Source organism: Erithacus rubecula, assembly GCF_903797595.1.
Source record: "Erithacus rubecula genome assembly, chromosome: 8".
In the NCBI taxonomy this organism is placed as follows: Eukaryota; Metazoa; Chordata; class Aves; order Passeriformes; family Muscicapidae; genus Erithacus; species Erithacus rubecula.
This window is the reverse complement of record NC_136659.1, coordinates 21,989,446-22,013,992: the sequence shown is the minus strand read 5'-3', so window position 1 is coordinate 22,013,992 and position 24,547 is coordinate 21,989,446. Positions and strand designations below refer to the sequence as shown.

General features: G+C 51.7%; 3 protein-coding genes across 8 annotated transcripts in view; 1 reads left to right on the top strand and 2 right to left on the bottom strand.

Moving 5' to 3' along the window:
- The window catches only part of LOC306804741 (non-homologous end-joining factor 1-like), a 48,358-nt gene extending 44,477 nt beyond the window's left edge, over positions 1 to 3,881 (bottom strand). For 3 of the 5 annotated variants that reach the window (XM_079311703.1, XM_079311706.1, XM_079311705.1), the window contains exons 1-8: positions 2,986 to 3,881; positions 2,557 to 2,717; positions 1,962 to 2,056; positions 1,559 to 1,632; positions 1,089 to 1,270; positions 813 to 936; positions 349 to 496; positions 16 to 269 (exon numbers count right to left, since the gene is read on the bottom strand). In XM_079311703.1, coding sequence (XP_079167829.1) covers positions 16 to 269; positions 349 to 496; positions 813 to 936; positions 1,089 to 1,270; positions 1,559 to 1,632; positions 1,962 to 2,056; positions 2,557 to 2,717; positions 2,986 to 3,138 — 1,191 coding nt within the window. In that variant the 5' untranslated portion in view covers positions 3,139 to 3,881. Of the gene's footprint in view, positions 1 to 15; positions 270 to 348; positions 497 to 812; positions 937 to 1,088; positions 1,271 to 1,558; positions 1,633 to 1,961; positions 2,057 to 2,192; positions 2,500 to 2,556; positions 2,718 to 2,985 lie in introns of those variants that run through there. The other 2 variants (XM_079311707.1, XM_079311704.1) reach the window with 2 other exon arrangements.
- A 140-nt stretch (positions 3,882 to 4,021) lies between these two features.
- On the bottom strand, positions 4,022 to 10,401 carry CNPPD1 (cyclin Pas1/PHO80 domain containing 1). The gene is made up of 8 exons (XM_079311720.1): positions 10,181 to 10,401; positions 9,896 to 9,998; positions 7,481 to 7,562; positions 6,796 to 6,916; positions 6,578 to 6,706; positions 6,354 to 6,415; positions 5,981 to 6,098; positions 4,022 to 5,474 (listed from the first exon to the last, which is right to left on the bottom strand). The coding sequence occupies exons 1-8, from the start codon at positions 10,247 to 10,249 to the stop codon at positions 4,842 to 4,844; spliced, it is 1,317 nt and encodes a 438-aa protein (XP_079167846.1). The 5' UTR covers positions 10,250 to 10,401; the 3' UTR covers positions 4,022 to 4,841.
- A 102-nt stretch (positions 10,402 to 10,503) lies between these two features.
- On the top strand, positions 10,504 to 24,488 carry RETREG2 (reticulophagy regulator family member 2). Of its 2 annotated transcripts, none has more exons than XM_079311712.1 (9): positions 10,504 to 10,845; positions 12,997 to 13,103; positions 17,693 to 17,723; positions 18,443 to 18,578; positions 19,903 to 19,987; positions 20,760 to 20,897; positions 21,213 to 21,307; positions 22,195 to 22,333; positions 23,048 to 24,488. In XM_079311712.1, the coding sequence occupies exons 1-9, from the start codon at positions 10,631 to 10,633 to the stop codon at positions 23,770 to 23,772; spliced, it is 1,671 nt and encodes a 556-aa protein (XP_079167838.1). In that variant the 5' UTR covers positions 10,504 to 10,630; the 3' UTR covers positions 23,773 to 24,488. The 2 variants fall into 2 exon arrangements, with proteins under 2 accessions (XP_079167838.1, XP_079167839.1); XM_079311713.1 differs by having other exon boundaries at positions 10,614 to 10,845; positions 22,198 to 22,333.
- The last annotated feature ends 59 nt before the right edge of the window (positions 24,489 to 24,547 follow it).

Here is a 24,547-nt window from a genome sequence, read left to right as displayed (position 1 = left end):
CCTACTTTGGCATACCTGCGTGAGGCCAGTGGCACAGGTGTTTGCAATGCTGGAGGCTGTGCCCCCTGGGGTGCCCAGCAGTCCTGCCAGGAGGCTGCTCAGCCCTTCCATGCAAAGCCCACGGTTACAGGCATGAGCAGGGAGCCGAGGCACTCGCAGCAGCCTCCCACACAGCACATAGCAGCCCACAGAGTTCATGCTGCAGCCGATGGCCATGGCGATGCCCACTGCCAGTGCCCGGGGGGTGAGCAGCGGCCACCTCCACTCTCCTGCAGCAGAGGAAAAAGGGGCAGGTTATAGAAGCCCTGTCCAAACGTGGATGGCTGCACTCAGCCCTACTGCCCCCACCTGCATAGGGAATGCGGATCCAAGGGGCATTGAAGGTGCTGTTGGCCCAGGACAACTGTGCCGTGGTCACATCCAGTGATTCCCAGGGAATGTGGAAGTAGCTGAGGATGGCACAGACAGTGCAGACACCTGCAAATGGGAGCAGTATCTGCAAGGCAAAAGGTACCCCTCAGCACGGGATCTTCCTCCCCTGCCTGCCCTGACCAGCACCCCATCCATCCCATCCTTGTCCTGTCACATCTCTCAAGGAGTCAGGCCACATCTCCCCTTACCCCTGCAAGAAGCATCCCAAGCTGTTCTGCTCCTAGGTCCCCAGAGCTTTCCCAGAAGCATCCACATTCTAGGAGCTGCACCAGAGCTTTTCATCTCTGCCTGTGCTCCAGATCTCACCTAAACCCCCACCAAAGAGCAGGCTTGGAGAGAGAAGCCTGGTGACGGTGAAGAGAGCAGACAAACCACAGTACCGAGAATGTGCGCAGGGTGGGAACTGAATGCTCTGTGGAACCCTCCCAAACATGGGGCCAGGCACAGAAGGGCAGGCGGCAGGACTGCAGGTGTTGGGAGAAGGTGACAGCAAGGAGCATGAGCCTAGGAGAGTGAGCACAGGTCACCACACAGCATCACAGTCAGTGATGGGGCCCCAAACGTGCACTGTGCACTGTGGGGGTGCCCCATCCTTGCCCCAGTGGGGAAAGAAAGCCCCAGGAGCTGCCCACCAATACAATCCCGGGCTCACATACAGCAGTGCTACACCCCAGTTAGTGGAGCAGAAGAAAGCAGCTTCCTTGTACGCAGACAGCCCGATGATGGAGAGGCTGGGGGCCAGGACCATGGGCCCGCAGTGCCGTGCTGCCCACCCACACACACCAGACACTCCCAGCACCAACTGAATCAGCCCAGAGATCAGCACTGCTCCAGACACCTGAAAGAGGAAAGGATGGGCCTGTGGGGCAGGATACATGGACAGCAATCCAACACCTTCCCTTGGCCACATTCCCACTGCCCCAGCAGCTGGGAGCAACCACTTGTTTCACGTGCTCCGCTCACTCAAAGCACAGAGAAACATATACGTGGCTGTGCATCATGATCCCTATTGTCTTCGCACCTCTCTTCATAGCAAATCCCAGGAAAAGGGTCTGGGGGTACAGGGACATGAGTGACAAGCAGAAAGCTGATGGAGCAGAATAGGGACACCCGTTCCTGTACCCACCTCTTGCAGTGAGTCAGCCCAGCTCCTTCTGTCTCTGCAATGAGGTACAAGGCATGTACTGGCCATGGCTGTACCTGGAAGGAAATTTTGGAAGGGTGTGATACACATGGATTCTGTGCTCCTGGAGCTGTGTCCAAGAGGATGCAGTAAGGAGGCTGCTGGCTGTAGAAGGGGAATTGTGCCAGCATTCCTATCTGCATAAGCCCTGGTCCAGGGGAAGTGACCAGATACATTGCAAGTGCACTCAGGAGTGATTAGGGTGCTGTGCACCATCATCAGAAGGGCCAGCAGACAGGACCCTTTGTTACCCCTCATCCCTACTCCACCTACCAGGCACTCATCATTGCCCCATCACCAGCATGGTCCAGCCCCCAAGGGACATAGGCTCCAGGGCTGTGCTTACCATTCCTGTCTGTGCTGGCACCAGGGGACAGGTGGGAGCTCAGCACCATGGCAGGGACCAAGTACTCAAAGGATGGGATTTGAACCAGCGGTAACCTGAGGAAGGGAGCAACCATGGCACATTAGGGAGGAAGGACAGGGAGGAGTACAGGGCTGCTCCAAAAGCCCAGGCTGCCAGAGGAACAGGGTGGGAAGGGAAGTAGATAAGAATCCCAAAGTGGCAGGAGGTTACCCCATATTCTCCATGTGCCCTAGTACATCCCAAGCAACAGCACATGGAAAGGATGCATAGGTCAGAGGCTTTGCCAAATCCCATAGCCAGCCTGTGTGGGCAGCACAGGGACTGGATGGTCTGAAGGAGCTGTGTATGACGTTGCAGCAAGGCAGTGAGGAGCTAGAGGGAAAGCACAGCAGTTTTTCTAGAGGTGTGTGTGGGAGGGAGAGGACATCTGTGACAACTGTGCAGAGATGCAGTGCAAAGAGGTTTTCCTTGTGCCCATTCCCACTTCCAGCAAAGCTCAGGAGGAGACAGACATGCTTTGCCATGCCACCCTCCTCCTGGTGACAGCTGCTCCCCCTTTATCCCACTTGCTCACCGGCTCCCCAGGGTGGTCTGCAGCACTGTGGAGATGCCACAGGCAAAGAGGCTTCGTGCCAGCAGCTTGCTGGTGGTCTGGGCATGAGGTGGCTCCTGGGGCAGGGTGGGCAGCAGGAGGAGGTGGAAGATGCAGAGCAAGGAGGTCTGCACAGCCAGGTGCTGTGCAGGGAAGAGATGGAATGGTCACAACTCCTTGCAGCACTGAGAGCTGCAGCTCCCCATGCTCAGTCCCCCGGGGAGGGTGGATGCCTACTGACACCACCTGGGCAGCTCTCACTACTGCCCACTCCCCTCCCAGCACACACTGACCAGAGCCCTACACACCCTTTGCCTGGAAGGATGTAGCCCCTGCCCTGCAATCCGTGCGGATCCCAACCCTCTCCTCATCATCCCATCTCTCTGGCTGCTCACTGTGGTCCACCCTTACCTGAAGAGCTAAGCAGCAGCTCACCATCCAGGTGCACATCTTCTGGGAGGAGCAGGATGTGAACATGGGGCTCCCAGCTCCAGGTGCTTTGCCATGGCCCCCATTCATGCTACTGCCTTCCCCACACTGCTCCCAGTTTTTGGTGCAGAGCATGGGCAGGCTTCCACCCTCAAGATCTCCTCACAAATCCTCACATGGCTGAACTTCCACCTTCTGCAGGAGCTGCCCCAGGGTTAGCCATTAACTTGAGTTGGTGAGTAACCTGCCCTTGTGGCCAGGAATGCAAGTGTCACCCTGGTTTGTCACCACAAGGGCCAGGTGAGAGGCAGCCACAAGCAGGCCATCAGACACTATTCCAGTGCCAACGACCCACAGCCTGGGTAGCCCATCTCTGCCTCTGTGGGCAAGGACTGGGTAGGCCACAACCTTGGCATCTTTTCCTCCACGTGCTTAGATCAATGCCACCAGCAGCATCCTCCAGCTTCAGTATGCTCTGCTTATGCTTGTTGTCCCCAGCATAGCATCCACTGCCTGGGATGGTCCAGCCTGGTCTCTAATGGGGGTCTATTATATCCCCCATTCTCCTAAGAGAGTACTGAATCCTGCCACTGGACAAGGATGCCAGAGACAAGAACTGCCTGCTTGGCTGGGAAAGATTCTAAGGGCACACAGGCAAGGGATGCTCATGTTTTTGTCAAGGGGCAGAGGTGGCTGTGTCAGTGACCTGGTCAAACCTTGCTCTTCAAGGCTCACTCATTAACAGGTAAGACTTTGGAGAGCAAAGAGCAGTGGAGAACATGCATTCCCCACATTCCCAGGGATGGGGATCCTCCTCTCTCCTGTCTGCACCAGTCCTGATATCCCTCCTGTTACGAGAGAGACTGCAGGACAGGACTTGGAGGTCTCCTGGGTCACTGGCAGCACCTAGGATCTGTCTTGCACAGTGGCTCCAGGAGCAGGCACAGCTGCATAGATGTGGCTCCACTCTGGGGCAGGCATGCTGCCAGTATGGAGCAGCTCAGCAGGACAAGGCAGGCACACAGCAAGAACTACTTTTATTGGAAGAGATTTGCATCTACAAAAGAGTGAAAAACAGGTGTAAAATCCACAGTAAAAAGAAGGGGCATGATGAGCAGGCCTGGTCAGCAAGACAGGTGCCTTCTTCCTACTTGGAGGAGCAGTCAGGCACTGTTTTCTCACAGACACAGACAGCTGGGGTTTGGGATGGGGGCACAGAGCACCCCAGGTTCAAAACACCCAACACAAGCAGGATAAGGAAGTTCAGTCTTCACAAATTCACACCTCATCCCACCAAGCCCAGCAGGGCACAGCCACATCAGGGTACCTGCTTGGTGTCACTCTTGCAAGTTTCAAGAAGTGGCCTAACAGCCCCCAAACGTAAACACTGCTATGACCAGCCAGCTTACCCCCACCTCCTTCCACCTCCTCTCCCCTACCCTGGCACCCCACCTTCTCACTGGGATCATTGCCTTAGCCCCTCCACCCTGCACACACAGTCCCAAGCTCCAACATCCCATATGCCACCTCTGTCCAACACCACTCACTACAGGAAAAGGTACAATACCCGCTCTGCACAAGCACCCCAGCCCAAAGGCAACCCACATTTACCCTCCAGCTATAAAGCTCCCACCCCAGCAAGCCAGCTGTCTCAACCTGTCCCAGCAGCCCCTAAGTGAAGAATATCCCTGCCCTAGGTGGGAGGATACAAGTGCTGGTTTGAAAGTAATGCAGGGGCGTTCAGCCCTATGCAGTTCCATGGATCAGAGGTCCCAGAAGTGCAAGGAAGTGAGTTGTGCCACACTAGAAGGGAAGGGGAAAGGGGCTGCTGTCCTATCCTAGCTGGGAAAAATGAAGCTCTTGATTCTACTGAGATCCATAGCAGTATGCAAGAAGCACTGCTTCAGCCCCAGGGGGTCCAGCCAGTCCTCACGGTTGGGGGCTGCATCCCACGAGGGGCCCGCAGCGGCTGAGCAGGCGTGGCAGTGCAGCACTGGAGGAGCCGGGAGCACGGTGAGTCCAAAGGGGCCAGGCTGGCTGGGGGCTGCAGCGGGGCTGGTACGGTTGGATCTCTCACAGGCTGTGGGCACTTTCCGGAAAGGACCATGTGGGAGGCTCCTGTGTTGGGCTGGATCAGGTGCCTTGGAGTAGGACAGAGCCGTCATCACGCTGCCCCACAGGTAGAGTGCAGTCGCTGTGACACCTCCACGACGTGGTTCCTTGGTCAACTCATTCTCCGCCAGGCAACTGGTGCAGCTGACTGAGGAGACATTGGGCAGCTCGGGCTGGGGCTGGCCAGGGGCTGGGGCTGGCTGGGCATCCAGCTGGCACCTTCCCTCCTCAGGGAACAGGGTAGGCTGGGGGGCTGCAGCGCTGACACTCCTCATGCACACAGACCGGTGCACTACAGTGATGGAGGCGAAGATGGCTGCGAAGCCCGTCAGGTACACCACGCCCAGGAGGCAGGCCAGCTAAGGAGAAGCCAAATGTTAGCCCAGGCCCTCATAGCAGCACCATCCCCCACCAGCCATGATGTAGCATGGCCACAATCAACCCAGCAGCCATGACAGGAAAAAGGATCACCAGCTCCAGGGCTGGATGCTGAGGGCAGGCAGCCGTACTGCTTACGATGGGCAGCACAGAGTCTGCCCAAAGCTGGGCCTAAATATCACAAACCAAAATGCCCCAGCTAAAAGCCAACAGTTCTTGTTCAAAACCCTAGCTGGTACCCAGTTGCCTCCAGGCCACCACCATGTCATTGCACCATGAGGCTGAGGTCCAGCACAGGGCACACTACCCAGCACCACGCTGAAGTGCCTCAGGCAGTGCAGCTGCAAATCAGCATCTTCTGACAGCTTTTCTTTTCAACAGGGAATAAACCAAGGTCCTGCTCTCAGTGGAAAAGAGAGTCCTGCTCCAAATCCACAGCCTGCTGGGTCCCATGGTCTTGCAATTAACTGCTGTCCTATGCCCTTACCTTCACCACTTGCTGGTAGAACTGGCCCAGCACATGCTGCCACATGGACTGCTCCATGAGGACACACAGATCTGTGTAGGTGAACCAGCCACGCCACATGCCCTGTTTTTCAGCCACACTGCAAGAAGGAAAAAAAAAAAAAAAAAAAAAAAAAAAAAAAAAAAAAGTTGGCCATGATATGGACCTTCCCCATCAAAGCAGCTTCAGCTCATGCAGGCTTGGAGAAGATCCTGCTTAAGCTCTATAGAAGGGAGATGCAGAGCCTTACTAAGGCTCACAAGCATCCCAACCTCTTATTTCACTACAGCAGGGCTATCTCCAAGCAAGGGCAGAGCCAGGCTGCAACACAGATCAAGGGATCACCCCCACCTACCGTCCTTCCAGCCAGCTCAGCACTTCAAACAGCTCCCGAGGGTCTGTGTAGAGACTCCAGTCCTGCCGGGACAGCGATTAAAAGTCAGTGCAGTCAGGGCAGTCACCCAGCACCCAGACACATCTTTATCCCTTCACGGGAGCATGTCAGGAATCCAGACTCCCCTCAATTTCTCTTTTCCCCTGCTCTGTGAAACAGTTGGTAGCAGTGATAGTTTCACTTACAATGGCACTCAGGAAGTTCATCTCCAGTGTGTTCATGGTCTGGACATCCACCTTTCCTGCTGCTCCCCACTCATCGTTGAACACCTCCTCCTCCTCACCCTCATCATACAGGTACTTACTTGCAACCATCTAAAAGTAGCACAAAGGACATGATCTCAGTCCACTGCACTCCTAAAGGTTTCCCTCTAGCCCAGTTACCCCCCCTGCCCATCACTCACCATGGAGATCAGAAAGAGGTCTGAAGATGAAATCTGCTGGAGGTATTCAGGGTTCCGGTGCCGGAGTCTTTCAATGTAAACCAGTGCCAACATCATGGAGCAGGGCGAGATGCAAGCTTCCCTGTAGGACAGGTCAAGAACCAATGCTACAAATATCCCAGGTATCAGGGCACAACTTGGCTGCTCCCTCCCCATGCAGACAGTAGGAAGACGCAGCAAATTGCTAGATAGGTCACAGCCTTGCCAGCTCTGTGCCAGTTGCCCTGTGCTGCAGCAACAGAAAGTACAGGGGATGCAGGGTGGAGAGCAGAAAAGCCTGGTTTCTGTTCCCAGGCACAGTCAGCTCCAAACCGAGCAGCCTTGCCTGCAGCAAGGCATGCTGCAAGCACTCAGCTGCCAAGAGGAGACTCCAGGTTCCATCCTGGTTACCCAGAGAGCTGCAGATCCAGCCAGTACAGACTCCCAGTAACAAGAGCACATATGCACCCCAGAGAGCAGGATAAACTCAAAGCTGGCTGTGTCAGCCTGCTGTGTGCCTGTGGTCCGTGCCTCCAGCTTCTCTTTGACACTAATCAGGCCTAGGCACAAAGCCAGTGGCTGGCCCAGAGGACAGAAATGAGTCACAGGTAAGACCAGAGCTCCAAGTTCTAACACAGGACATGAAAAAACAGGTTTTGCTTCTTACCGAGATACGTGAGACACATATTTCTTCTGGAGTCTGCGGATAGGACTGGGAGCCACTTTCTGCAGCAACTCCACAGCAATATCTAGGACAGAAAAGCACCAAAAGAGTTAGTCCCATGTGGCCCAGCCCATGCCCACCCTTCGCCTTCTCCCTACAAGCCCATTAGGTCTTGGTGTTTGCTCAGCTCTTCAAGTTTAATTTAAACTATAAGGCCTTATCAGAGGTCAGGGACAAGTGAGGAACAAACAAACATGCAGGGCAGGCAGATCACAGCAGGAAGAGGATGTGAGTGACCAAGGCCAGATCAGCAGTCTGTCACGGGGAACCACCAGCAGTCAGCTGCAGAGAAACAACCTGCCCTCACCCTGCAGGGCCTCAGACAGCAGTTCTGGAGGTCTTCTTGCACCTGATGTCACACCACATCTTTATGGTCCTTTGCTCCCCTCCAACCAGCAGCATCTTCCCCCTCCAGATCTCATCAGCACTGATCCAGCTTCCCCTACAGCACAGTCCCAGCACTTCCGAGATGAAGTACAAGGTACCGGTGTGAGCAGCAGTCTGCAGGCACTAACAGGTATCAAAGCAGCGATACAGTGTAACTGCAGCTCAGCCCGCTTTCCCTGCACTCAAGGACATGATGCAACATTCAAGCACTGAAAAGGCCAGACACTGACCTATACTGGTAGATGGCTCCAGCAGCTCCCATCTCACTGGTCCTACACAGTAGGACCAGCTGGAAGCATCCTAAGCAGCACTACAGTCTGACACTAGGCAAGAAGTGCTTTACACAGGAAAATTCAATTCCATTTTTCTTCTTAGCCCTTGGCTGACAGAGTTGAGAGAAGAGTTGTCCCAGCAGCCTTGCATTTCCAGCTACCTGGGGAAGCATCATCGCACTCCTCCTTTCTACATCTCTCCAGCAACTGACAGCTGCACTAACACGAGTGATTTACCCAAAGAGCAGCCACCAAGCTCAGAAAAGCACTGCTCTAAGGACTTCCCTACACCATTCAGGCCACAGCACTACTATGATGCACAGCCATGCAGACTCAGTTCCAGCCACCCACTGGCTGCTCCCAGCCTCTCCCACTGCTGCTGCTCTCTCTGCTCTTCCTGGCTACCACTGTGCAGAGGCCCCAACTGATCCCTAGAGGCTCTGTCCTAACATGGAAACAAGTTCTTCAGTCCACAAATGCAACTCACAAGTGTCCTGCCCTAGAGGGAATGGAGAGCAGCTGATCAGTTTCCCCATCTCACAGCACTGCACACTGAGCGTGGTTACAGTTCTGTTTCCAAAGGAACAAATTCACATTTCAGCTTCTCAGCCAGCCCCACACCACCTTCAGCAACCAACATCCAATACCAAAGAAGTTTTCCTGCTATTCCACTCTCCCAACAAGCTTCTACCTTGTTTGAGAACAGTGCCATAACCTTGCCATGTAGCAATGACACAGCTGTACCAAGATAGATGCCATGGTCCTGGGCCCTATTTCTTTGAAAGCAGCTGGTGAAGGAAGGCTGTAAAAGCAGATCAGCCCACGGACACATTCTCCACTCTTGCCCCTAGCTACTGGAACCATGGCATTTCCTGAGTGCAAGGCAGTTTTTAGAATTAATATCCCCCAATAGTTTTCCTGTATGACTGTACCCTTTGAACTTTCATCCATGGAACAGTTCCACCTTGCAGCCCAGTGTAATGTCAGCCTCGAGCCTCGCTCACACTGCTTGTGCTGGAACTTGTGACTCCCAGCAGCTCCCAGGCAGCTGGCTGCTCTGCCTGGTTCTGCCCTGCACCACCTGCTCAGCATCCTCCTCCTCACCAAGGCACATCACACACAGCCTTCTGGCAACTTCAGACCATTTCCCTAGCAAGCAGCTAATGGAAATGTTGAGACAGTCACATAGTGAAGGAACTCACTGCTGGCCCTTTTCCACTCCTCTCTACCAGCTCCTCAGCCTTAACCCAGCCATATCCTACTGCTCCCCACAACACTGCTGAATCAAGAGAGAAAAAAAATGCAATCCAGACAAACATAGCAAGAACTTGTCACCCTTGTGCACACAACTAGAAGTTGAACAAGGCCCTGAGTGTTTTGCAGAGCACAAGCAATTACCTAAGACAGCTCTCATCAGGAACAAGTTCACAACCTGCTCTGCCAAGGAATTCACAAGCAATCTAAAGGACTTTACACAGCAGTGAGATGTCAAAAATGCAGCAACGGGCCAACAAAACAGAGAACAGAAGCCATGAGGCCCTGGCATCCTGCCCTGCTGTGTTGCACTGAGTGGGAAAGGCTGGGCAGGGGTGGGATTTGGCACTGAGGAAGAAGCAGGTGACCTATTGGTCCCGGCCCCTTGGGCTACTTCCAACCCCCTTGACTCAGCATTCCCATCCGGGGACAATCGGCAACCCACCTGCCACGGGGCTGGAGAGATTATCCAGGCTGCAGTCTTTGTCCCAGCCATAATAGAGTCGCTTCCGCACTCTCTCGCTCAGCTGCTGGTGCCTGGGCAGGAACTGAAGGCAGACAGAGGAACATGAGGAAAGCCCAGAGCACTCCTCACACGGTGCTTTCCACCCCAACCAGCTCAGGGCCACGCCGGCCCGGGGCGTGCGGCCACACGGGGCCCCCCGGGAGCGGGGGTGGCAGGGATCACCCCGAGGGCCTGCTAAGAGCAGCCTGGGCCGCGGATACTCACCGTGAACTCCTGGAACCCACTGAGGGAGAAGGTGCCCTCCTCGTCCAGCAGCAGCTCGTCCAGCTCCATCCTGCCCGCTCGCAGGGCGAGGGCTGACAGATCCCCCTGGGGGTACGGGGCCGGCTCTGATGGCGCGGTGCCGGTCCGCTCCGAGGCCGAGGCCCGGCGCAGCGTCGGGAGCTCGGCCGTCACCACCGCTCCCAAGCCGGCACCACCGCCCGCCCTTCCGCCCTTCCTGTTCCGGCGCGGGGGCGCGGCCGGGCCCCGCCCCGTCCGTCCCCGGGCGCACGCGCGGCCGGTGCCACCCGGTTGCCCCCCCCCCCCCCCTCCCCCCCGCCCCGTCCGTCCCCGGGCGCACGCGCGCGGCGGCAGCGGCCGCCGGTCCCTCAGGCGGTGCCGCCCGCCCGGGCCGGTGTCAGCGGCGCCTCCACCCTCTTCCCCCCCGCGACCATGGCGAGCGGCCGCGCCGAGGAGGCGGCGGCGGCGGCAGCGGCCGAGGAGGAGGAGGAGGAGGCGGCGGCGGCGGCAGCGGCGCGTCTGGCGGCGGCGCTGCGGCAGCGGCTGCGGGGCTGGGAGGCGGCGCTGGCGACGGCGCAGCGGCTGCTGGTGTGGGAGAGGCCGCTGCACAGCCTGGTCACCGCGGCCGCGCTCGGCGGGGCCCTCTGGTGAGCAGGGGCGGGAAGGGGGACCGCGGGCCGTCGGTGTCGCCCGTCCGGTGCCTGTGCCCGTGCCCGCAGCGTGCGGCGGCTTTGGGGCTCGGCGATGTGCCCGGGTTCCGGCGGTGCGCCCTCCCGCAGCCCGCACCGCCGCGGGATATGCACAGCCGGGACTAGCCGCGCTGTTTTCCTCTGACAGGCATAAACAGGCCCCTCCCTGAAGGGAGAAAGTGCCGGGAGGATTTGCCTTGTCCCGCGATAATAAAATGCAGATGGGCCCAACTGGAGCCTCGCCCAGGCACGTTTCTGCTTAATTTTTGCATCCGTGTTTTTATCAGTTCGTTTCACTCGGTAGCTGCGGTCAGAGAGCTCCACGGCCTCCCGCATCAGCAGCTGCCCTGGGGCGTTTTATTTAAGCCCTTGTGCTCGGTAGTCTTTCTCGGGAGGTGCTGATTTTTCACTCGGTTTTGGCGTGAGAGCATTCCCCCTGTCCTCCTCTCCGGCAGGACAGCAGCGTGAGATGGCAGTGTGAGTGGCAGAGCCCAGCTGTGGATGGGAATGAAAAACGTTTGTTTGTATAAACAGCGAGTCAGTTTTACTGATTAAAGTGCTCTCAGCCAGTGGCTTTCCCAGCAGAAAAGGTCAGAAGTGGCCAGGGAAATAGTTAAATGTTGGTTGCAAATGAAATAGGAAGGGGCAGATTCCGGAGTTAGAGGAGGGAAAAGTAAGTGACCAAACAGCCTTTGAAGTCTCTCTGATGAGGCAGCTTATTTTCTGTTCCCTCATCCGTATGATTGTCAGAAGTGTATGCGGTAGCCAGATAAATAAACTTTTGGACTACTTTACCAGCCGAAAAGTCTCAGAGGAGGGCTGTGCAGTGAGAAGGAGGGGAAGAGGTGCAGGTGGTAGGGGAGAGGCAGGGGATACTATACAATGACAGCCCAGGGATTGTGTGTGAAAAGGTCCAGAAGAGTGCCCAGAATGTGGGACAACAGAGAGAGATTTAAATACCATAGAGGAGGAAAAATCATTTAGGGTCCCATGGAGAATTCAGCCAGTGTCTTTTAACTGCAGTACATAAATGAGATGGAGTAGACAATACTTCCAGAGATGATGTGTTAAGCTACAGAATTGCTGTTCATGGGGTAGGAATACAAATGTCGTTGTTTAGATCATTAAAGGTCCCTAAACCCATGGAAAGTGCAGCTTTTGTTCTGTGCTGCCCAGTGAGGCACTTTTCACTTCCAGTTGTCCACCTGTAATCCCTCCCTGCTCTGCACTTTGAGATTCTCCCTGGCTCCACTCATTGTTCAGTGTATTCGTTTAGTTACTGGCAAACAGTCACTGAAGAGGAGCAGGGTAAGAAAGCAAACCCACTCCTCCTTTCTGGAAAGGAATATTTGTTACAGAAGTTAAGGTGAATGAATTTCCCTGGTATTTTTTTCTGGAGTGACTTAGAAGCAGCTCCTGTGAACTAGAGGAAAGGATGAATTCAAACAGCCACTGGTGGCACAGATGGCACCTGGGCACCTTTGCTGTCAAATCTCTGTGGAGTGGGGAGATGAACTCTTTGAGTGGCATTGCACAGCTGTGTGTGATTAGCTGGCAAGTGGCTTGAGCCAGTGTGTGGATGTGGGACATGAAAGGTTTTATGATAAAGTCAAGCGAGCAACTAAATTGTTTAAGTGCTAGCTAGATTCTGGTGGAACAGAGGGAGGTGTGTGATAAATGGGCATCTAGAATGGCAAGATGCATTGCCTGCATGTAATTCTGGATCTTGCCATGAGAAATGGGATGTATGTTTTCACCAAACAGGCTGAGTCACAAACAGTTTTCTGCTACAACAGTTTGTCTTCATATTATCTAGAGCCTCCACTTTGACATGTACAAGTGAGCATTAGTTTTGTTTTGCAACCTAGGAAGGAGCTCAGAAGCAGAGGAAGATGGCACTGGAAGATGGCAGGGAGTGAGCTGTCTGGTGGTGGGCAAAGGCACCATTTGAGAGTGTGCTGTGGTGTGGGTGGGTATCTGCAGAGTACAATGCTTGCTACAGTGGCCCACAGCGGTTGGGTGTTTCTGCTTTGAGCTATATCTATTCACTCACCAAGAGCAGTAATTTGCTTCCTTTTCCCTGCCTAACAATTTCTGTTTCATTTTTAGGTTGTTTTCCTCCACCTCCCTGAGACCCCTCTTTCTCCTCAGCATGACCCTTCTTGGCATCCTCTTGTTGGAGAAGTGGAAACCCAAGTTCCTGTTTGATTTCTCAGGTATGTGATGATTAGCACTGTAGACAGTGACATGGTTCTAGTGTTACCAGCTGCTGGGCTATGGCTTTGGCCCTTCCTGGGCTCTCTCAGCAATCATGTAAGCCCCATTCCTACTTTAACTGCAGGCCCAGCTACTGGTGCTGCCTCTTACCTGTTTGTGTCAGATGATTAGGATGTATCCTCATATTCTGGGCATGGGGGAGGATTTCTCCCAGTGCTGAGAAATTCTGGGAGTGGCTAATTTTGAGAGTGACTAAGGGGCTCAGCTTAGCTAGTGACAGGGATTATGTGTTTCTGCTGTGTCCTTTCTCTCCTGAAAGTGTGACAAAAAGATCATTTCAAGTCTGAGCACTTAGGGGCAGCTGAGCTGAGGGGAGGAAGTGTATTAGTTTTAGTTAAGTTCACTGTGGGGTTACACCCTGAAAGAAGCAGAGCAAATGAGAGCCACTTCCTGTGGCAGGTAGCAGAGTGGATGATGAGGTCTGACAGCAGCAACAGTTGGTGTATTGTACCTGTACTGAGCAGCATACAATCTCCAGCTAATCAGTGAGTCTGATCACCTTTCTTATCTTTTCCATTTATTGAAGGGTCTGTGCCAACATTAGACACAAAAGCAGCAAGAGGAATAGCCTCATAAAGATGATAGACATGGATTGGCTGCTGTCTGCTTTGAGTGCCTCCTTCTTTGGAGTTTATTAAATGACAGAATCCAGTCCTGCCTACTGCATCTACTGCTACTGTTCAAAGGCAGCTCAGGGCCCTCCATCCCTGCCTCTCTACTCTAGGGAGAGTTTCTGAATGAAAGCCCCTCTATATGTGTATTTGTAAGGTGTCCTTTATTTGACCTAAAAGGCTACTGACTTAAAGGGTGCTTTCACAGAAATCCTGATAAGATTAGGTATGTTACAGCTGTAGTCTTGAAACTGTTTGCTTTGTGTGGTTCAGGTAACCAGGCAGTTAAACTGGACTGGCTGATTTAATTTCCTGCTTATTCACATTGTTTTTTTAAGGGAATAGTTTAAAGCCAACCCAAACCACCTCACTTGAAATGTGTCCAGAAATGCAAAAGCCTGGTGTCCAGTACAGAATGGTGTCATTGAGGCAGGTGGGGGTGGAATCATTCCAGCAAGTACTTGGCCTGTAAAAGTTGTGTTGTCATAGAAGAAATAGGAAATTTACACTGAAATCAATTTATATGATGCAGATAGAAGTTGGTGTACATCCCACTGCATCTCTTATCAGTGTTCTTCACATATTTCCCACCTTCCTGCTTTTCTGCTGCAGAGAACAGGGACACCTTTCTGATGTGCCAGTTTAGGTCACAGCCCTGATTTTGACATGATCCACTGGACCGTGTTTCCTTTGCCTCCACAAGGAAGGAGTGGTGCTCTGCATTCCTGAGGGGCCTCCCATTGAATTGGTACTCCTGAATACTTAGGGGTTCTCATTTGGCTCCCACTTCCTGCTGAAGCAGAGCTGCACCTTTGTGGCTTCCCTCCTTAGTGCTTCCTGTTAGCCTTTTCTGGAGTTCTGGGAGATGGGTCAGTTCCATACCTTCAAGAGTCAGCACATACATACACAAACCTCAGCTTGTGACAGTTGTGTATGTCTCAGATGACTGCTTATAAGATGACTTCTGAAGGAATGCTATAGCCTCAGCATGTATTTTGCAGTTACACACTGTGATCAGGGTCACACTAACAGCATCAAGATGTGCAACTTTTTTAGGCCCTTTTAGAAGGGACTGCATAATTTCAGCTTCCAAGCAGGGTATTTTCTTAATATCTACATGGAGTTGTACTTAAATATTATTTAAGGATTTAGGAAGCATCTCCAGTTTCACATGAAATGGGTATCAAGTAGGGGTGTTTTGGTAGCATTGCTGTTTGGCAGCTGTGTTGTGGTCAGTGCAAGAGAGTACAGTGTTGAAGAGCTCTTAGCAAAAGTTCTGTTGCAACTGAATGCTATTACTCCTTAAAAAGTGCCCCTGCTTGCTAGCTAAAGTTTACACACAGATGAAAAATGTCTCTTGGAGAAGCACTGAAAACCTGTAAGAGCCAGGGAGTTCATCAGCAATAATTTGTCTGTACCAACAGGTAACCTAAACTCCTGCATGGCTGTCTGATCTCTCAGAAGAGTCTGGTGTATGTCAAGTGATTTGTATTAATCCACAGTCTGGTGTGAAATGCTGACAGAAAGATTTCAGCCAGTTATTGATAATCTTGAGGCCAGCTCTGGGTGACCTGCTTGCCAACTTAGTTATACTGGTGCTTGACAGTATTTCAGTACAGGTTGGAGTTCAGCCTTAACTAAGGGACCATTTCCTGTTGGAAATGCTCTAGGATTTTTGGGATTGGGCTTTTCTTACAACTGGTCAGCAGGCAGACTGCTCTACTGCAGGAAGCAACACACTGTTGATCCTAAAGACAGCTTGTGTTTTGCCAGATAGTTGAAATCACATGAAGACCTTACAGCCTGCTGAAATATTCTGCTCCCCAAAGTGTCTCTGAAACCTTCGGAATCAACTGAGAATTGTTTCGCTCCCTCTGCTGGTGTATTTTGGATGGCTTGGATGAGTGCAGGCAGTCAAGAGGAGTGGGGCTCCTATGCCATCCCACTTACTGTGTTGCTGGCACATCTGTCCAGCAGAGGTGGTGAGCATCCCAGCTCATTTGAGACACGGTAGGACTGGTGTAGGCAGCCCTCATGGACCAGCCAGTGCCAAATGTAATGTATTTGGTGATTTAGCACAGGTGATAGACGAGGCTTAGAGACAGAGCTGGATTTCTGAGTGCTGCGATTAAGCAGCTTTAGATTCCTGAGCACAACAGAACACAGCGATGGCGGCTGCAGCAGCGAAGCAGCTGCCCTGTGGGGGTGGAGCTGCATCCATAATATTCCCACTGCAGCCCAAGCTGCCTCTGTGAGCTGCCCCAGCCGCCGTGCCAAGCGCTCGTGGGCAGAGGAGCGAATGGGCAGCCCGGTGTGAGAGCAGTCGAGTCCTCCTGTCAGGCCTGATTACTGGAAATCTGGGTCACGCTCTCAAAGAATCGCCTCCTCCCCGGGTGGCTGCCCTGCTGCTCCACTGTGGAGCCGGCTGGTGCAGTGCCTGCAGCGGGAGGAGGAGCCTGCCAGCCTGGGCCCAGCATTCTGTGCCTTGGGAGAATGGTGGCAGGGCTGCTACAAGCACTTGGTCTCTTCTGTGGCTTGAGCTGGGTGGAGTCTGAAGTCTCACTGGTTACAGTGATGCTTGTTCACATCTTTGGTGCATTTCCTTAAGGGAGTCACGGCCGCTCTTGGGTTTTGTGCCTGGCTGGTGACTCCAGGGAGTATTCAAATCCCTTTTTGCATATGTTGCATTTCTTTATTGCATTTCTAGCTATAAGCCTGGTCTCTGAAGTTAAACTTTTCTCCTTTATTTTAGTTCTGTTGACATGGTGACATGCAGTGTAGGGGTTAGGGTTATAACCTCACGTACCAAGTTTGCTGCTGGTCAGACAGCAGCAAAGATGTAGTAGTCCCTGCCAGCTCTAGGACAGTTGGTGGACTGGTGCAGGAGGGTAGATCTCAATGAGCTATCACAGCATGAACAGGGCATTGTTAAACACAGGAGACTTACAAAGACTGTGTTGCTAGAAGAGCTTTGGTTGAGACCTGTACATCCTGAGACACCAGTCAGCTTGCCAAGATCCAAATCTGTGAGCAACCAGGCATATGAATTTCAGTTGTCGTAGGATTATTTTTTTTTTCTCAGTGTATCTAAAAGCAGAGCATATCCATACATGACCTCAGCTTTTGAAACAACACTCCTCTCTTCTGTACTGCATGAACTAAGTGCCTGTTTGATCATCACGGGGTTCAGTGCAAGGAGGAATGGGAGAGCTTTTCCCTTGTTCTTATCCAAAGTGATGGACCTTAGGAGTATAGTTATATTTGTGCCTGGCACAAAAGGCTGTCAGGGGACATAAAGGAGCCCTAAAATTAGAAAATTATGCACAAGACTGCTATTTGTTAGTTAATTCCATGGGAGATGATGGAGACAGCAGGGACATCTCTGGTATTTGTACATAGCATCCTGCCAAGGACTGGGCTGGTCAGTGGGAAATGCAGCTCAGACCTCCTGGTGCCATGTTTAGCTCCAAGATGGAAGCTGAAGATTTGCCCAGCTCCAAAACTATGCTGGCAGCCCCCTTTGAACAAGTGCTGGCACCCACTGTGGGAATGGCTCTGCCCAGACATGTGGGGCACCAGGAAAAGCTGCATGATCCCTGGAATAGAGAGCCCCATGTAAACCCCAGAGTACACCTCAGATATGGGTGCCCTGCTGTGTGTGTGTTGGGTTGCAGGGTGTGCTGAGGTGCCCAGAGACCAGTGCTCTGCTGCTCCAGGTCTCCAGGCACGCTTCACTAGAGCCTTTGCAGCTCAGGCTCCAAGCCAGTGATCCCTGCTTGCATGAGAGCACAAAGAAGGTCCCCAGGGTGCATCCCTAGCTAAGGATGATACATCTTCAGCTCTGCTCTGTTCAACTGGTAAAAATGTTGGGTTGTATTTTTTACTTGGCTGACTAATCTGCTGTGTTCTCTCTACAGCACAACCATCAGAGGAGCCAGGAGGAGAGAGGTAAGCTCACAGATGTATTCCTTGGTGAGTGGGGAAGCCTTAATTTAGTATGGTGATGTCACCTGTCCTTTTTTTCTGTTGTCAATAAACTGCATGGCTCCTGCTGTGAAACATTGCTAATAACTTCTGCACTGGTAGCTGCTTATCAGCTCAGGAGCCACAGTCTGAGACTCTGGGGAAGGCTAGTGTTCTTTCAATAGCAATAAAGTACTTCCAGTGTTAGGAGCTCTTAGGTTTCTTCCCTGGATCTGTCCCGAACTATTTTAAGAGTCCTCCAGAGAAAAGGAGATCACTGAGACTGACTTCCACAGGCTGAACATGCTCTCTGTGGTGGTGTGGCTTGCATCCTTGGCTGTGGTTGTAGGTCTGAGCACCACGTTCTGTCTACCTTGGACTTGATGACAGAGGAGGCCACATAACTAGTTCCACCTCCAGTACTTCTGTCTGTGTTGCTTTGAGTAAACTGCTTTGCATCTTGGGCTTGTGGGGATTCTATGGCATGGTATCTGCTGCTGCTTTGCTCAGGTGTCTCTTGACTTTCTTCCTGATTGAAGAGAAAAACTGCGTCTAAATCAAGCATCTTCTGTAGTTCAGTTGAAAATGCAGTCAGTATTGTCAAGCCTTTGGTAGGGACCTCTGCTTCCTGGTGCAGCTGTTCCTCTCCCCCAGGAAAGCAGACCATGTTCAAAGATTGTCTTCTTGCTTTTGTCTGTCTCTAGTGAGGGGGTGACTTCAGGGGCACAACCTCACCTGCTCAGTGTCCCTGAGCTGTGCCACTGTCTGGCAGAGAGCTGGGTCACCTTCAGGCTGTACCTGCAGGAACTGCTACAGTACAAGAGGCAAAATCCTGCCAAGGTAAGCTGGAGATACCTACTCTACTGTGCAGGGGCTTTTATTTCCATTATTAGTGCCTTAAGAGATGGAAGAATATAAATCAGTATTTTTACAATTGCTGTCCCTATCCAATATTTGCTTTTCATTCCTTGCAGATTCTATGCCATGGGAAGTTTAAATGATGAGTAATTGACTTCCAGTATTTGTAAACTGGATCTGAACTTAACCCCTCCATGAATAGCTTCCTGTACTTGATTTCATTTCTCAGTGTGCAGAGGAAGCTCTTAGATTGCAACTGGGGAGTAAAAAAGGGGAAGCCTGCAGTCTCTAGCCCTTTCATGTGTTCCATTCTTAAGCTGGTCCTGTTTCACTAGCCAGGGTTGTTACTAGCAAAGTCCAATTGTATTGCTGTTTCTGAGTGCATGGAAACTTGTCATTAAACATGTTCTAATGGCTGTGATGTATGTTGTTTGGGAAGGGTTTGTAGACAGGAACTGCCTTAGCATCACAAAAAGTAGGACAGACCAACCACTAGGATTATTATTCAGCACACTTCCTGGCATTCAGTGTGCCAAAAGGAGTGGGTTTCTAACACTACTTATTACTCCTTTTCTGTCCCAGCCACAGGAAGTAGAAGACCAGGTCCAAAGATGCCCATAAAGAATGAATTCATTGGAAGCAAAGCCCATAGAGGAACCTTAGCTTTTGCAGACCCTCTCAGTTATGAATTAAACTCTTAATTGTGGGGTATAGTTCATGTCTGAACCCATGCCCTGGTTTGCAGATTGTCTATTCTCACTATCCCCCCCTGCCCCAGGAGAATGTAAGACAAGCCATCAGGGCTGCACCATTGGATTTCACCTTTTCCAGAGGAGAAAGGTCCTGGTCTGATGGGAGCATGGGCTCTGCTAATGCTTCTGCCAGCTGGTTTGAGGCACAGCATTTGGTGACTCTGTAACAGGTTCCTGTCTGTGTTGGGACAGTACAGTTTTCTCCTGAAGTGCTGAGCTCTGCAGAGAGATGTACAAGTGGCAATTTGCAATATCCCATCATATTGTCAAGGAGTGTAATTTACTTCATAAAGAGCTGTCTGATGAAGTTTTGGGTTGTTTTATTGGGGCGTTGGGCTACCTTGGTCACCCTGTGCTTGAACCTCTAATGCTTACAGCTTAACCCAACCGAGCTGTTCGAGTTGTGACTGTCAGCATCTGAATGTACTTGGTGCAGAGCTGGCTGACTTGGTTAGGACCATCCCTCATGTTGCACTAAATGGGTTTCTGGCATGTGTTGCACAGATGTATCTCTGCCTCTTGTCACTTCTGTTTGTTCCTCTCTCTTCCTTCAGTTCTGCATGAGTGTCTGTTCAGGCTGCCTGATTCTGGCTGTAGTTGGACACTATGTTCCAGGCATAATGATCTCCTACATCATTTGTGAGTATAAGCAGTGCTCTTGTCTGACCTAAGCTGAGACATGACCTAACTGTGCAGTTCATAGGCTGGTAAAAGATTTGTAGTTTACTCAAGGGAATATGTGCTAGATGATGAATCAATTTACAGAGAATGTGTTCCAGGAAGTCTCTGTAAGTGCGTGCATGCAGTATGATGCAAAGGCAGGAGAGGGAGCTGTGACTAAAACATTGGTGCCCTCTCTTCTCCACTCCTGAGGCTGTGCTGGCCGAGGCTCCAGGGAAACAGGAAGTAGCAGTCTCTCAGTTCCTAACGTGGGCAAATCCTTATCAAGAGTGTTGTTAACAAAGCTGCATGTTGGGTGAATAGACCTTTTTCACTGCATCATGAATCCTAAATAACTCTGTTCTTATGCTCTCCTGCGAGTGCATCTACACCTGGGCTTTATGCAGCTACCCATATAAAAGTTTTGTTAATACTTAGTTTTAATTATCATTTAAACTCATTTAGGGATTCTTTTGCATATTGGGTTTGGGATGCAATGGCTGAAGAGAAGGGCTTATGCTTCATCGTAACATAAATCTATATTCTATCTAAGATCTGGCAGTAAAACCTGGTTAATCAAGCAGCTTTGCAATGAGTAAGAAGAGCCATGGATGAGGATTTTTAGGCAGTCAGATGGGAAATAACATACCATTGAAATGTGTTTCCCTTGAAGACTTTCTCAGTGGCACCACAGGAGGAGTCAGGTTGTGCTTGATCTGTCTCTCACACTCCCTACATTCCATGTCCACAGTGCTCAGCATTCTGCTCTGGCCTCTGGTGGTCTACCATGAGCTGATCCAGAAGATGTACACACGATTGGAGCCTGTCCTGATGAAACTGGACTACAGTATGAAGGCAGAGACACTGCACCACAAGCATGAGAAGAAGAGTAAGGAACCACCTTTTCTCAAGTGTTTTATGGTGCTGTATTTGTAGGGTGGAGCCATAGCAAAAGGACAATAGGAGGCCATGTCTGCCAACACTGTGACAGGCTGCAGAGGAGCAGGAAAGGAGAGGTTGAAACTTAAGGGTTATGCAGAGAGCAACTGTGTGCTCCCAAGTGATCCTGAGAACAGCACATGAGAGCAACAGATTATACTTGTCTCCAGAAACCCTGTGCACTTTCACAGGGGAAGTAGGGGAAAGTGATGTATAAAGAAAATTCCTTCAGTGTCATGTAAAGCCTTTCTTCTCTTTCTCACAGAGCGACAAGGGAAGAGCGAGCCTGCAGCAGGTGATGAGCCAACAGCAGAGACAGAGAGTGAGAGTGAAGCAGAGCTGTCAGGCTTTTCCCCAGTGGTAAGAGCCCAAAGAGCTTAGAAGGACCCAGTCCCTCCTCTCTGGTCTACAGCAGCTTGAGAGCCAAGGGGTGGTCTGAGGACAGTAATGAGGATAACACACACAGCAGAGCAGTAAATTACTTCTTTGCAGAATTCTAAGGGGAGAAGGGCGTGTGTTTGATGAAGGTTATCGTCTCCAATCTGGGTATTGAGAATTTGGTGCCACAGAGCTGGTGACACCACAGCAGGGCAGGGCCAGCCACGTCCCAGCCTCCTGCTGACCTCAGAATTATTTAGGTGGTTATGCTTCATGCTCAGAGAATGTGAGTGTCTCCTGAAGACATTAACTCCTCCCCTGCTGTAATTTGCAGGGGCTCCTCTAAACCAGAAAAGGGAGTTGAGCAGCTCTAGTGTCTCTTACACAGTTCTCTATTTTCAGACAAATTGTGTATGACTTTTCACACTGCAGAAACCAACCAAGCAGCAGCTCTGGTCATGTAGCTGGGCTATGAGTTGGGAAGCTTGTTTCCAAGGGAATGTGGATACTTGAACCACTGCTACCTGTAGAAGGCTTCATTGCACTCTGCGTCAATGCAAAAGGGAAGGGGTGTTATCCTTGGTGATCCCAGGAAAGAAAGAAGGATCAAAGCCTTCTGAGACTCCTATAGTCTCATCCCATCTTGTGCTGCCTCTTTTATGCTCATCACTGAGAGCCCGCAAACCTTTGGGCAGTGATTTATTGCAGGAAAGCCAGTGAGCTGAGTCTGTCCTTCCCTCCAGTGCAGGGAGCACTTTGCCAGCATTCTGTCCCTTCAGCAAGGACTTCTGCCTGGGAGGTCTGGAGGTGCCCATAGGCACCTGGGTGCTTAGACACAAAGGAATTTGTCTCTCTGCCTTCATCCCATGCAGGTGGATGTGAAGAAAACTGCCCTGGCACTGTCAATCACAGATTCTGAGCTCTCTGATGAGGAGGCTTCTATCCTGGAGAGTGGGGGCTTTTCTGTTTCAAGGGCTACCACCCCACAGCTGACGGACGTTTCTGAAGGTACATGATGGGACACCTTGCTGTCCCCTTATCCTCAGTGTTTTGCCCCAGAACAACATGTCTTATGAATGGGGGGACAGGGAGAGAACCCAGCTGTTTGCATGGGAAGAGCATTGAGAGGAGGAAGGAAAAGCAATGCAGCATGCCCTGACTTCATGGCTGATCATAAGCTGGTCCTGAGTGGACATCAGCCTCAAATTACTGCCCCACAAAGCAATGCTGTCTTGTGACTCCATCAAGGAAGCAAGGCCACCCACAAAGTCCCACAGAAATAACTGGATGGCATAGTCACACCCCCCATATATGATGCTGGGTGAAACAAGTCAGACTTACTAGCTCAGAGAGGGAGTGGTTAGTGGTGAGGAACATGGAGGTAACCACTCAGTAGCCACTTTGGTGTCTGGGAAGGAGCAGGTAAGTGATGTAAGTGCAATTTCCTTGACCTTGGAAGTTTTAATGAGGGGCTCTAAATGCAGAGAGCATGAGCTGGAGCAGGAAGTCCTCTCTGAGCACAGAGAACATAGAACAGGATCACAAAACAAAACATTCCATGTGAATCATGCCACTGGCAGAAGGGAGTAACTGCAGACCTCTTCCTGCTGTGCTCCAAGGATGGGGAAGATACCTGAAAGTCAGCTGTGGTGTGTCAGCTGGGGGAAGGTGGGTGGGAGGTCAAGGTGAGGGAACCCATACCTTAATGCTGGTGCCTTTCAGACCTGGATCAGCAGAGCCTGCACAGTGAGCCAGAGGAGTCATTTTCCAAGGACCTGGCAGAGTTTCCATCCGTGGAAGAATATCATTCCAGAGACCTGGGACCACAGAGTGATGAAGATGCGTTTGATGTGCCTCTGGGTCCTGAGCTTGCCCACGCTGCCTGTGAGCTGGACTCAGCAGACAAAGAGGCCACAGACTCTGACCTCTCCATCCTTCGCCTCGCGTCTCCTCTCCATTTTGTAAATACGCACTTCAATGGGAGCGGGCAAGCGGCAGGAGGCAACGCGCAGCCAAAGACTGTCCCTGCCCCAGGCCTGGGCATCTGCATTAACACGCTGAGCGAGGAGATCGTCACCACTGCCATCACCACAGCGGTGCAGAACACCCTCTCTGCCCTCCTGCGCTCCTCAGAGGCCAGTGAGGGACCCCCCCTCTCCGAGTTCCTCCCCACAGAGCCTGAAGAGAAACTGAGCTTCCAAGCACACCTGTCAGAGAGTGAAGTGGTGGAGACAGAGACAGAAGCTTCACCAGAGGATGAGGAGGAAGCAGATGACTTTGAGCTACTGGATCAAGGGGAGCTGGAGCAAATGGATGTAGAGCTGGGGTTCAGAGAGGAGCAGGAGACACAAGAGGCTGCTCCATCTCTCTCCTCTCCCATGCTTGCTGAGCTGCCAAAGCAAGGAGATGAGGAGGAGGCAGTGATGACAGCAGCATCTATGTCTTAGGGCTTACCTGTGCTCCCCCTTTTCCTCCATCATCACTGGAAAGAAGGAAGAACTCACACAGTGAACGTGCAGTGGGTTTTTAGATGTTTGTGTTGACTGGGATGGAAACGCATCAGTGTTAATGTGCTGTGTCTGGAATAATGAATCCTTTCCATCCTTCTAGAGCCTGGCCTTCACTGGCTGAGCAGGAGGTCCTGCAGCTGGGGAGGAGCCGGCTCCTAGAAGCCTTATGCCACAATTGAAACACCAACCCCAGCAAACGCTTCCTAGTAATGGTGCAGTATTTCGGTCTGTCTTCTGTTTGTCTTTTGTTTTGCACGCTGAGTACCAAGCTAGCTGTAGCTGCTGCTAATACCCACATCCCCAGTAGGACATATGCAATCTTATTTTATTGGGTTTTTAAATGGCTAAAAGTGTAAATAATTTTAACTTTCGTTGGTTTTGTCTGGGGGGAGGGGTGGGGTGCACAGTCAAATGTGGCTCTCAGGGGCAAGCAAAGGGAAAAGGGGTCTTTGGAGCAGAGGGTAGCAGTAACGGGACAAGGGCAGATGGGTGTTGTGCAGAGACCTCTTCTGCAGACTGTTACTGTCTTCTGTGTCACTGCTGGAACAGGGTGCTGGGTGATACCTGCTTTTTTTCCCTGTCTCATTTGAGTTTGTTACTGGGTGGCTGTGGAGTTGATTTTTTTGCAATCAATGAAATTCACTCCTGGCCCTGTTCAGTACTCCAGTTTCTTGCTGCCGTGGCATCTCTTGCCTTCCGCACCACTGACCCT